Genomic DNA, 14455 nt, shown 5'->3' with positions numbered 1-14455 from the left:
ATTAATTTCCTCCAATTATCCGGAATCCCAACTCTCTCCAGATTATCTAGAAGAAAACTCCAGTTAATCCGATCGTAAGCTTTCTCTAGATCCAGCTTCAGAGCCACAATACCACGCTTACCCTTTTTTACCTTCATCGAATGAACCATCTCCTGAGCGATAACAATATTATCCATCATCTGTCTCCCCGGGACAAAACTTCATTGATTCTGGCTAATAATATCAAAGAGAATACATCGAAGTCTATTAGCCACGATTTTGGTAACCACCTTATAAATCACATTACACAGACTAATAGGTCTCATCTGTAAGAAAGAGGAAGGCTTCTCCACTTTAGGAATCAGGACCAGAAGAGTTTTATTCACAAGCCTAATATCCTCAGACCCATTAAAAACCCCTTTAACAAAACTGTAAATTCCTTCTTTTACAGTTTCCCAATGCTTATAATAAAAGCCGGCCGGGAGCCCATCAACCCCAGGAGCTTTAGTAGCACCTATGCTAAACACCGCCTGGCCAATCTCTTTCTGATCAATAGGGTGAAAAGCTTCAATAATCTTATCATCACAAACCGTCGGAAACGTAGACCTAGACAGAGCTCCATCCAAATCCACTAGGTCTTCTTTAAACAACTCTTTATAGAAATTGAGGGCCAAGAGACGGATTTCTTCATCCTCGTAAACCCAATTACCATTAGAATCTTTGATAGCATCAATTCGATTTTTCTACCTTCTGATAACAGTAGAAAGATGGAAATACCTCGTATTACGATCTCCATCTTTAATCCAAGCTTTCCTTGATTTCTGAAACCAAAGTAACTCCTCTTGCCTTAACACTGCTTCCAACTCATTCTGGAGGGATCTAAGAAGACAATTCAAACTATGGTCAAACCTGATCTCCAAGATACGTTGGATGCCTTCAATCCTACTCAGAATTTTCTGTTTCCTTCTGATAATATGGCCAAAAATGTTCCTATTCCAGCCCACCACATTACTTATAAAACCCTCCGCAACCAGTAAGACATTGGAATGGGGTTTCCAATTATCATGAACAAAGTTCTTAAACTCAGTGTGAGATTCCCAAGCCACTAGATACCTAAAAGGTCTTTCCCCTCTAGGACGAGGAGCTCTCACCAACCTGACTAAGATAGGACAATGATCAGAATGACGGAAGGGGAGATTCAACACAGCTGTATCAGGAAACCTGCTCTGAGTAACAATATTAGCATAAACTTTGTCCAACCGAATAAAGGTACTATTACGTTTCCAAGTAAACTTATGACCAGCAGCACCAAGATCCGACAGTCCACACAAATCCATGTTCTGCTTATGATTAAGACACCTATTAATATAGTGATTCCCTCCCCCTCTTTGATCACTCATAATAGCAATATCATTAAAATCTCCAGCTACAAACTAGGCATCCATCATACTCGTACTTAAAGTAAACAAAATCTCCCAAAGACGTTTACGATTGGCAAGAATAGGATCAGCATACACAATAGTAATAAAGAGGGGTTTATTACAAGGGTAAGTAACTTTACTGTGAATAAATTATTTATCCATCTTCACGATATCAAAATGAACAAGATTAGGCTTCCACAAAAGCCAAATACCACCAGCGCGGCCAGTAGCCTCCGACCTGACACACTTCCAACTTCTAAATAATTTAACCACCTCATCTGCTTTAGCTCCACTGATCTTAGTTTCCAGTAAAGCAAAACAAGACGGGTTGAACTGCTTAATTAAATCCTTTACATGGATCCGGGTCGCCTTGCTTGCCGCTCCTCTAACATTCCATACAAACATATCCATCAACAAGAGGGCAACAAACACAGGCCCGCCCAACTAAACCAGATATTTATTAAGGGCTCCTAAGAGCCTAGACGAGGTACCTGCAGACCCCCTTTTCTCCAAGAAACCAAAAGAATTTTGGTTATTCTTATGACTACCCTTGAGTTTCTCCATACTCATTTTATTAACTCCCATGGCCTTCCCATTTCTAGCCTCAATACGGACTTTAGAAAAATTAACCTCTTTATTCATCACAGAAACTTGAGGAGCTTGAATCTGAGAACAATCATGGGGCCCTTCTTTGGATTCAAACAAAGGGTTAACCGTCTCCACATTATTTGCTCCAGGATCTGCAGGTTCTAAGTCCGGCATGCCCAACTCTACTTGATCATTAGTAGGACCATGGTCTTGATCTTCATCCACTGGAAGAACCCCAAACCTAGATCCAGAACATGACTCCAAAGGGTCGTCGGAAGCCACACAATCCTTTGGACTAGACATCTCCTTCCTTCCATAATCATTTTGGAGCAGGAGCTGATAGTTATTAATGTCAGGAGGAATATTGTGGGCCACAGGAGCGCGCGTCCTTCGTCTCCCAGAACTCTTAGCAACCATCCAAGGGCCAAAATTCCTCACATCCCCTTGGCTACCTTCTTCCCTAGCCTTGACAGCTTCAACTAACTCCTCTGTTACCTTCTTCTTTTTAGGGCAACCCTCATAATTATGACCAAACATCCCACATTCATAACAGATATTATGGATCCCTTCATACTCAATATAGTAGATTGTATGTTGTAAACAAAATTTAAATAAAAGAGGTTTAGCTAGGTCAACATCAATACAAACTCTAGCAAACTTGCCTCTTTCAGTTCCAATAGTAGTTTTATCCACATGGTGGACTTTACCAACAAGCCCTGCAATTTTCTTAAGAAATATTTAATTATAATACTCAATCGGGAGACCCGAGAATCTCACCCAAGTCAAAATTCTATTAACCGAACAATCCCTTGGATTAAAGTTAGGAACCCAAGGTCTTATGGCAAGAACATGATTGGATATAATGTAGGGGCCCCCATTAATGACAACTTCATAATCTTCAGCCTGTGTAAACTTAATCACATAATAGTCATTTTCCAAGTCAGTGATACTGACTTTACCTTTTTTAGCCCACTGAGCCCAGATTTTCTGAGCAAAATAATTAAATCCAATTTTTTTCCCTAGGACAGTCACTATTAAAGACAATTTCCATTTAGAACGAAGGGATCGTTTATCAGCCGAGGACAAACGGATCACAGGACATAAAGGATCGTCTTGTTCCTCATCCTCTATATCCGAATCTGACAAAATTCCCTCCAAGTTTTCATCCTCCATTCCTCCGTTAAAGGATGTATCCTCTTCCACTACACCCATGACCGTGTCTTTCCAAGACATTTTCATATTTCCCGGTAACACCAACCCTTGCACCCCATCAACCATCTCTCCACTAACTCCCATCTCGGAAACATCCCGGGAATCCAAAGGAGAATTGATCGCCTCCGCAAGGACCTCCACGGAAGCCGCCTGATCCTTGCAAAAGGTCTCACCTGACCGGCCGGACAACCCGACCCCGCCCCCTACACCAGATCTGCCACCCTTACCCGCGGCAATCCCAGCAATCCCATCCCTAGGCGGCACCAAACCTCCTGCCGCCGCACCCTCCATCCCTCCCCCCAAATCCGAAACCGTCGGCGCCTCCAACTGCTGAACACTGCCAGATCTGGGAGAAGATCGATTTCTATCGCCGTCTACCCCAGCCAACCGCAAATCACTCGCACCTGATCTCACCTCCCCTGCCTGAGCGTCGCGCACCCCTCCCGCCGTCGACCCCGATCGCTCCGCCGCCTGATCTCGAACGTTCTCTCATACGTTCACTCTCGGTCGTTCTCTCTCGGTCGTTCAATTTATTCATATATAAATGCGATCAATCATGTCAAACAAAAATCAAATTGATTAAATTTATTATCAATTGAAAAAATTTGCATGAAGATATTAAAAGTCTAATTAGTATTTTTGCTTCAAAAAAATGCAAAAGTAACTATTTTCGCTTTAATTTATGTAATTAAATTTTAAAATATTATATTTTTTAGTTTATTATTTAATATTTTACTTACTCACTGCTGATATTGGATAATTGAAATTACAATTTGATCTCTAAAATTGAAACTCACCTTGATATGATCTCAATCCGATAAATCTATAACCATGCCCAATAGGAATTACAAATGATTTCAAACGATTTTTTTTATCAAAAACACTCTTAAATTTTGAAGGGTTTTTGGAGATCAGATTCTCCCAAGACCTTTTTAAGAATACATTATGTCACAATCTTAAAAATGAATTTTAGAAAGGATCCGGTCCTCTCTAAAATGTCCCCTAAATTTAGGATTCTCATTCCGTGATGGTTAATAAGGCTGTCAATTAGTTTGGGATTCTCCATCTCCGTTAGAGACCCGACCCGTTGGGGATGGGGAATCCCCGTTTGTAATCCCCATGGGGCGGGGATGGTTTTTATTTTGTCCCCGATAGTCGGGGACGGGGCGGGTATGGTTATAAGTGTTCCATCCCCGTCCCCATCCATGTCCCCGAATGTCCCCAACGGGGATCCCCGACTAAATACCCGAATATCAAAAAAATAAACTAAAAAAATATATAGGTGATTTAGATAAACTAAAAAAAGATTGAGTTGTAATACCTGGTTGCTTTAAAACGGAATATATTCTAAAAATAAATTAAGATAAACTCTAACTAGGTTGGTTTAAAATTAAAAAGGAACCTATGCAATTAGGAGTAGAAATTATAAAATAAAAAAAAATTGAAAGCTAATAAGTAATGCATATACCCAGGATGGGGATTCCCTGCGAGGATGAGAATTTTAGATAATCAAAACCTTCGAAACCTTAAAAAAAAAAGTAGAGAAATTAAAAAGTTAAACAGGAATGGGAAATCTCCGCAGGGATCCGGATTCCTCGCGGGATGGGGATGCTAGCCAAAATTTTCCCCATATGTTATTCGGGACGGGGATGGGGAATCCCCGATAGACCAATGGTACCATATTCGATCATCTAACATATTTTATGTAATATTTTGGTACCATAATCAGAAATTGTGCCAAACGGCTCCCATAAATAGATTGCAAAACAATAATTCCTGTTTTATTTTTATTTTTAAAAGGAAAAAAACCAATTATATCTCCTTTTGGATTTATACTTCCTACCTTATTGGACCTCTTGACAGCTACCTTATTGGATTTATCATTTTCAATCGCATCATATCTATTTTTCAACAAATACCAAATATTAAATATTCACCAAATACAACGGTTTCTATTATTATTATTATTATTATTATTATTAGGGTTAAGGTACAAAAATACCCCTAACGTTTAAAATTGTACAATTTTACCCTTAACGTTGGTAGCCAAGAGCAATTTTACCCCTAACTTTAATAATTTGGGTCAATTTCAGACGCTATTATAAAACACATATATTTTTTTTCTTTATTTTCACCAATTGCATATCAATCGGTTCTAAAAAAAAGTTTTCATATTTTTTATAATTTAATAATAGAATGGGAGATTAATATTTATAAATTCGGTAAATTTTTTGAATTTTTTAAATAGGCTGATTCCAGGTTAGGTGTTTGTTGTTTTGTTTTTTCTTTTCCTATTTCTACCACAAAAAAAAAAATCGGTGAACTTTTTGAATTTTTTTTTGTCTAATTCGTAGAAAAGAAGTATATTTTTTTTATTTTTTTCACATCTCAACATATGTTTGTGATTTGTTATTCATAAAATGACGTACGTGTGAAGTGCAAATGACAAGTTTCATGACGGAAAAGACAGTTTGATGAATTATTTCTCAAATTGACCCAATTTATCAATGTTATGGGTAAAATTGTTCTTGACTTCCAAGCTTATGGGTAAAATTACATCATTTTAGACATTAGGGGTAAAATTGCTCCTGACCTAAAATGCTAGGGGCATTTTTACACCTTAACCCTTATTATTATTATTATTATTATTATTATTATTATTATTATTATTATTATTAAACTAGATGTTTTGTGTTTGCAAGAATTAAACCAAATTTTTTAAGCCACAAAGGACTGAATCTCAATGGATCGTGACAGCAATAAATCAAATGTTTTTACTTGTGAACTTGGGATAACGTAATTTTGGCCTAGATTAAAGTAACAAAACTATGTAACTTAACGTTTTTTTAAATAGTATTTATTGTTAATATCTCGTATAAATTAAACTCATAACTATGTTATGTATATAAATAAAATTAGAACAATACAAATAAAGTGATAAGGAGAGACGGATTTTACATGGAAACCTTTTGTAAGGAAAAACTACAGGGTGCCGAAAAAATAACTCCACTAGTTTAGATTGCCAAGAAATTGCTCCCCCAACGAATGTAAATATGTATCCTGAAGTTGACCTTCTATGGTCGAGATCTCCTGCCATATCAACATCAACAAAGCCTTCTAGGATTGGTTCAGATCTTCCATAACATAAGCACACCTTAGGACTTCTCTTCAAGTATCTGAGAATCCATTTAACAGCTTCCCAGTGTTGTTTTCCTGGATTATCTAGGAATCTGCTTACGACTCCAACGTCATGTGCAATAATTGGTTTTGTTCAAACCATGGCATACATCAAACTCCCGACCGCAGAAGCGTATGAAAAATTTCTCATGTGTTCCTTCTCTCATTTAGTTGTGGGATAAGACTCCTTATTCAGCTTCATATGACCAGCAAGCGGAATGCTGATTGGTTTAGCATTTAACATGTTGAAACGTTCCAATACCAGTTCAAAATACTTATCTTGTGACAACCATAAGTTTTTGGTGTTTTTGTCACAAACAATTTTCATGCCTAAAATCTGTTGTGATGGTCCCAAGTCCTTTATGTCAAAGGACGCTGATAATTGCTCCTCTAATTTACGAATTCATAAAGCATCTTGTCCCACAATCAGCATATCATCAACATATAACAAAAAAATGATAGTTGTTACCAGAAAATCTTTTGAACTAGACACATAAATCTGCTTGGGTGTTCTTGTATCCATGAGTGCTTATGAAAGAATCAAACTTCTTGTACCATTGTTTGGGTGCTTGTTTCAACCTATTTTGCAGCTTGTAAACCATGTGTTCCTTTCCTTTCTCTTCAAAGTCTTCTGGTTGCACTATGTAGATTTCTTCCTTCAAATCACCATGAAGGAATGTTGTTTTCACATCTAGTTGTTCAAGCTCCATAGCTGTCAAGCTTAGAACTACTCGAATAGATGTCATTTTAACAACTGGCGAAAAAATCTCATCGAAATCAATGTCTTTCTTATGTTGAAAACCTTTCACCACTAGACAAGCTTTGTACTTCACTAGCTTTCCGTTTCCATCTAGCTTGATCAAATTCATTCATAACATTTTTAGCCAGTTTTGTCATACCTTTCTCAGGTATGTGCCTGAGACGTCTGTGCCACAATTCGATTGCATTTTCATTCTTTGTCGCGTTTACAACTTCTTAGGAGATCCGCTTGCAACATCGAACCTTTGATGGGGTTCCATTGATCATTATGGAAGGTACATAAACATTCTCCGTCAAGTTTGTTTATAGAGATCAGTTCAGACGCATATCTGTAACATGTCTAACATCTCTTAGCACCAATTTCATGTCATTCTTAGCTTATAGATGAACATCGCCCACAATTTTAGAGAAGTTATCATTTCTCATCCTTATTACACCAAAATCTCATTATGTGCAAGATGAGAAGAACCCACTTCGAGATGTGGCGAGTATAGTAACACCATTATCAATCACCCAACTAGTCACTTGGATCACAAGATTCATAATATCAACATCATAAACAACATAGAACTCACCAGCGACATTTTCTCGTTCGTCATTGGTACTATATGTCTCTTTTCTTTTTTTACCTTTATTCGTTTCTTGCTTAAGCTTTCTGTAAAAAAAAATTGATATGGCATTTTCTTCTGCCTCTTTATTTGAATCCTATGACCTCACTCTTCTCCATAGAAATCCAAAGTGTTTCATTGTAATGTAGCGGCTGCCTACATCATACACCTTATCTCTTCATTTAAAGTTCCATTCTTGACAAACTTCATACTAATTTTACCATGTGCGAATTTTGAAAGTGAAAATTTTAAAGTCTCGCCCAACTCTAGTGAAGTGTTAGTAAAGTTGTGAAGTCATTTTTAATTTTCAGCCTCCTACTATCCAACTGGTCCACGATCCTTTAGAACTGAGAAGTACCGTCTTAATATTTCATTTAAACCAATTTGATCAAATAAAATAATTTATTATTGCCAGTTTTTTAAGTATATAATTCCTAGATCTTATTCTACAAAGTCTGCGTATAAGTTTCACCAGTAATATAGACACATTATCTTCGATAAATTGTTAGAAAAAGCTACAGGCTTACTCATACTCAAAACCCCAACCGCATATGTCCTACCTTTGGGTTTATTTATCCCGAACACCAATAGATACATGCATCTTCGTCACATATAGAAAATCCTTCATTTTATTTCTCCTAGTTTGCCTATTTAAACCGACTATTTTGCTTGTCAACTTTGATTTTATATTGACTATAATATTAGTTGTTGAAATAAAAATGAAATATACCGCAAAAACCTCTTTTTCAAATCAACTTGATGCATGAATTAGGGATTATCTCATTCAATAATTAATGACATTATATATTTCCATATGGTACTCTGAGAATTTTCTTAATATAAAGTTTCTATATTGACCATATCCATTTTGAGAGCAATATAGTAACACTAAAGTATAAATATTTTCAATCAAATAAATAAAAAAGTATATAAATCAATGAAATGAGAAAATATATACAGCTAACACGTTGACCGAAGGTGGCTGATGATAACACCAAAAGGGCCCACTCAGCATCCGAGCTTACACAAAATTGCCCCTACACAATAATTTCCCGCCTCGAGAGTAGATACACCTGACATGTCTGAATGTTTCTCCGTTTCAAAGCCCTATAAGATAACAGCCACGCGTCAGTCAGTCAGTCAGTTCACTCAAACAGCTGAGTCACAACCGGTTTTACCCCGAGTTTGGTGAGTCTCACCTCTCTCTAACTCTGACTCGCCACCACCACCACCACAACTCGGTGACGATGGCGCATTTCCTCTCCTGTCTCTGCTGAGAATCCTCCTAAACGACAGCATCCGACTCATCGGCGATCTGTACACCGGTGACTCACTCACTGACTCGTTCTCAAAAACCCCGTTTCTCCTCGGTATTTCTATCGTAACACCAACGAGCTCCGTCGGTTTCCTTCGCCCTCCAAACGACGACGTAGAAGCCCCAACTTGTTCCTCATGGAAATTCGCTTCCGTTTCAATAATCTCCGACGACGGATTATCCCCCTCCGTCGGGTTCTCCGTGACAGCCTCAACCGGAGACCGGCAGAGAGGGCAAGTGGAGTGAGAATGGAACCACATATCAATACATTCAATATGGAAACTATGTTTACATTTCGGCAAAGTCCGACCCGTTTCATTCTCTTCAAACTCAGATAAACAAACCGCGCACTCAATCGGATCCGGGTTAGACCCGGAATCAAATACAAAAACAGGCAGCGATTTCAGAAGAGTGGAATCGAGACCCCGAGACGGAACGGCACCGTTTGGATTAGACGGATCAACGTAGAAGACAAGATGCGTCCGGCGATTCCGAGCGCGGCGAATTTGGCGACGGCGAGCGTTTATAAGGTACCAGCGAGCATATAGATGGAGACAAACCATCATAACAACAACGAAAAAGAGAATAATGATCGCACTTAGCATAATTCTTCCGCTTAGAGCGTAGCTTTTGTTTGCTTGTTCATCGTAGGAGGAATCCATGGCCGCCGGGGGAGAAGAGGAAGAGGAAGACGAAGAAGGAGTGAGAAATTTGGGGGTTTTTTGTAGAGAATGAAGAGGAAAGTTCTTGAGGGTTTCGCTTTTTTTTTTTGGAGGTAAAAACAGTAGACAAGGGTATGGTATTAGTATTTTCAAACTGTTGAAAAGCACGCCAACTTTGACGCGGGGTTTGAGGGAAATGTCCGAAATGTCCTTTTCCTTCTTTTTATATTCCACAGCATGTTTTTTTTTTTTTTGTTTTGTTTCGTTTCGGTTTGAGGAAGAACGTGTTAGGAAGAAATTGGGATGTTTAAATTATAAACAGAATAATTAAGAATTAGATTGAAGAATTTCTCGGATTGAAAGATACTGCAGTATATGAGTCACTATTTGTTTTAAAAGTAATTTCCGATGACGTCATGGTGTAGTTGAAAAATCGTCATTTCCATCCGAATTTGAGTCACTAATATATAAATAATCCTTCCAATTTGTTTAAATGTTGTAAGTGTCTTTCTCAATTTTTAATTATAACAACTTACCCTTTAAATTTATTCAATTGTAAAACATAATCCATCAAACTTGTCCAATTATAAAACATAACCACAAATTGTTGATATGGACTGCAATTGAAAAAACACGTGAAATACAAAAGCTGCAACAATCGTGGAGTGTGATAATCAGATCTTTGACGTGATACAAATCCGATGAAACGTTTTTGCGGTTGCTTCAAATACAGGGTAAAAAAATTCTCAATTTGGGATTATGCTTTATAATTAGACAATCTTTTAAATATCAATTATATTTAGGATATTTAATATAAAGCTTGTAAATAAGCTGTTGTCTGATAATAAGTAAGGAATATCCATTTTTCTGTTAAACATGGTATATTGAACTCATAATTCATAAGATACTTTTTTATGAATATCAACTAATTATTGTAAATAAGTTGCTCACAGCCAGTGGCGAATCCAGGATTTGAGGGAGCAGGTGGCAAAATTCTACGTAAAAAAATTTTAGACAAAAAGTGTAAAATTGTTTAATTTTTTATGATAAAAAATGCAAAATTGTTCAATTTTTTGTGACGAAAAATGCAAAATCGTTCAATTTGCATGCATTATTTTCATGATTTTTTTGATAAAAAACGTAAATTATAATGTTTCCGACTCATAACCATCCATTTCCGGATTCTCGGGTTGTTACGCATCAAATATCCCTAACGTTTTGGGTCAGGTGCAATTTTACCCCTAACATCTAAAATGATGCAATTTTACCCCTAATGTTTGATGAATTATTTCTCAAATTGACCCAATTTATCAACGTTAGGGGTAAAATTGCTCTTGGCTTACAACATTAGGGATAAAAGTGTACCATTTTAGACGTTAGAGATAAAATTGATCATGACCCAAAACTTTAGGAGTATTTTTACATTTTAACCTTTATTTTTGGATTTAAAAAAAAATTAGTGGAATGAAGGGGGGCAAATGCCCCCTTTGACCCCCTACATCCGCCCCTGCTCCCAGCATGGGTTCGAATCACATCCGGGTCTGGGGGAGATTTTTCTTTCTTCTTAATATATAAGTGTATTGTGCGCAAATTAAAAAAAAAATTTACTCCCAGCTCTTCAATCATTCGATAATCAGAGTCAATATTATTAACACAATTAAAAAAATATGTATATTAAAATGCTAATAAATAAGTCTGATATATGTAAGTTAATAATTTTTTTTTCTCAATATATTTGTGTTTCTAATATAGTTATATAACCAAACAAAAATTTATAGAACTGTTTCAATTTATCGACAATCTTGTTTGGAAAATCTGATGTGACAGTTAAATATCAGTCAATACTGTTTTTTAAAAATTTCGATAAGATGGGGTTAAAATTAATCTTCCTTAAAAACGTTAGGATTAAATTTGAACAATTTAATATGTTAGGACTAAATCTGAACTTCACCAGAAACATTAAAGCTAAATTTAATCTTTATCCCATAAATAAATAAAGTAAATATATAACTTTAACTACGAGACATTTCATGAGTTTATTGGTTCGTCCAGTCCGTCCAAAGTCACCTCTCGATTTGGATATATCTATATTTGAGAATTGGTTCGACTCAACCTAAATCCATTCAAACCCGTGTATAAAATGAATCGAGCTTGAAAGTTATTCCAAAATCCAATGTCAACCTAACCGCCTTTATATATATTTAGATGATGTTTGTTTCAGCTTTTCGGATGACCATTTAGCGTTTCACTCCAAACCGCAGGAAATATAGTGTTTGGTTAGGTTTATACAACCGCAACGTTTAGCATTTTCTTAGAATACTGCAGCGTTTTGGAGCTTTTCACGAAAAGCTCATTTTTAGAGTTTTTCATAAACAGCTGTTTGTAGTTATTAATTATTGACAAAATTATCCTTCTTATTTTATAATTTATTTGTTGATTAATTTAAAACATGTCTATATTAGACATTTTAAATATTAACGGCAACAATTTAATATAATTTTACCAAACACTAATAATTAAACAGTTAACAACAAATAGCTAACAGCAACAGCAAACAGCTATTAGCTAACAACTGAACCAAACAAACCCTTAATTTTGTCACTTTCTTAAATATTTTTTGGTAATATCGAATTATTTTTTGTTAATTAATTAATTTATGATATTTTGTTGTTCATATTTATAATTTAATTTTAATTTGTTTTTTTCTCGAAAAATATATATTTCAATATAATATATTAGTTGGGTAAATTGGGTAGTTTTGGGAATCGATTTCTTATTTTGGACCAACCTAATTTGTACCCGATCTAAATATAAGGGTAAAGTACAAAAAAAAAAAACGTGTGGTTTCCGACTTTTGCAAACAAAGTCCCGTGTTTTAAAAGCGTACAAATGGGGGTCTGTGGTACCAGCCATTAATAAAGAAGAGATTTTTTATGGATGCCGTTAAGTTGGGTTGACCTGGCACTTTGACTGAAAATTGCACCAAGGGCAATTTCATCCTTTCGCATCCCAATTGTGGTATAAAAGGCTTGAGAAATTCCATCCCCCAAATTCGCTTTTCCACTTCTTTTTTGGTCCATACAGCCTCTGGTTCAAAATTTCCAGGATTGCAGTTCATTGTGGTATGTCTTTAAGTATTTATAATGGTTCTAAGTATTGAGTTGGTAGGCTTTGTTGGATTGCTATTAATGCTTGGGAAAGTTCTTTCTCAATTTTCTATGCACTGAACTAAATTTGTCAAGTAAAATTTTCCAAGCATGATAATTGCCCTTGGTGCAATTTTCAGTCAAAGTGACAGGTCAGCCCAACTTAACGGCATCCATAAAAAATACCTTCTTTGTTAACGGCTGGTACCACAGACCCCCGTTTGTACGCTTTTAAAACACGGGATCTTGTTTGCAAAAGTCGGAAACCACAGGGTTTTTTTTTGTACTTTACCCTAAATATAATGCAGGTTAAGTTGGATTTGAAGAATGTAGTTTAGTGTGAAACATGATTAGGCTCAGTCGCTCAGCCTATGGATAAGCCTACTTATGATTATTGACCGATAGTAGATTTAAGAGATGTTTGTTTCAGCTTTTCGGATAAGCGAGTAACGTTTCATTCCAAACCGCATGAAACATAGCGTTTAGTTACGTTATATAACTGCAGCGTTTAGCATTTTCTTTGGAACTGCAGCATGTTGGGGCTTTTCATGAAAAGCTCATATTTAGAGCTTTTCATAAACAGTTGTTTGTAGTTATTTGTTATTGCAAAATTATCCTTCTTATTTCCATAAATTATGTTTCTTCTTTCACATTATTTATATTTCTACAACAAAGTTATCGGAAGAATAAGGTTTTGTTACAGTCAATTATTTTTTATTTTTTATTTTGTATATAGATTATTTTTATTAATTCATGTAACATATTTTTCATTGGGTTAATACATCATTTGTCTCGTGAACTTGTCCAAAAAGCTTTATTGGCCTCATAAGCTTTCAAAGTGTTCCGATAGCTCCCTGAACTTGCATAAAATGTTCAGTTAGCACTCTAAACTTGCGTAAAATGTAATCAATTAATCATTCGATTGTAAAAAAGTAAGTTAAATGCGGAAAACATGTTGCACGTGTCTTAAAATGTTATTACTTAATTCACAAAATAGATTAAAACATACTAAAAAAGAAGTTATTACTTGTTCAACTATAAAAAAATTTATTCTCTAATATTATAATCGCATACCTTGACCTTGGTCATTTTACTTTTTTTCAGATGTGTGTAACCTATCTTCCACATTTAACTTACTTTTTTACAACCGGGTGATTAATTAATTGATTACATTTTACGTAAGTTTATAGGGCTAACTGAACATTTTATGCAAGTTCAGGGGGCTATCGTAACACTTTGAAAGTTCAGGAGCCAATCAAGTTTTTTGGACAGGGTCAGGTGGTAAATGATGCCTTTTTTATTTTATAATAGGATAGGGTGCAAAAATACCTCTAATATTTATAGTTAGGAGCAATTTTACCCTTAATGTCTAAAATGGTGCAATTATAACATTGACAAGTTGGGTAAATTTGAGAAATAATTCATCAAACTGTCTTCTTGGTTATGAATCTTGGTCATCAATACTTCACATGTGCGTCATTCATTAGTAACATAACAGAAATATATAATTAGACGTGAATTTTTTTAAAAAAATTAAACAAATATACTGTTTTTTTTGTACGAGTTGAAAAAATTTCAAATATTTCAC

The 14455-nt window shown here is 35.8% G+C and overlaps 1 protein-coding gene across 1 annotated transcript; it reads right to left on the bottom strand.

The window, feature by feature from the left end:
• Window positions 1–8624: 8624 nt before the first annotated feature.
• LOC136219987 (RING-H2 finger protein ATL2) lies at window positions 8625–9829 on the bottom strand. Its single transcript, XM_066007623.1, has 2 exons — window positions 8944–9829; window positions 8625–8851 (listed from the first exon to the last, which is right to left on the bottom strand). The coding sequence occupies exons 1-2, from the start codon at window positions 9719–9721 to the stop codon at window positions 8844–8846; spliced, it is 786 nt and encodes a 261-aa protein (XP_065863695.1). The 5' UTR covers window positions 9722–9829; the 3' UTR covers window positions 8625–8843.
• Window positions 9830–14455: the final 4626 nt, after the last annotated feature.

The sequence above is a fragment of the Euphorbia lathyris genome, chromosome 2 (assembly GCF_963576675.1).
Source record: "Euphorbia lathyris chromosome 2, ddEupLath1.1, whole genome shotgun sequence".
Lineage (NCBI taxonomy): Eukaryota > Viridiplantae > Streptophyta > Magnoliopsida > Malpighiales > Euphorbiaceae > Euphorbia > Euphorbia lathyris.
The sequence above is the reverse complement of the archived record's forward strand: the minus strand, read 5'-3'. Positions and strand labels throughout refer to the sequence as shown.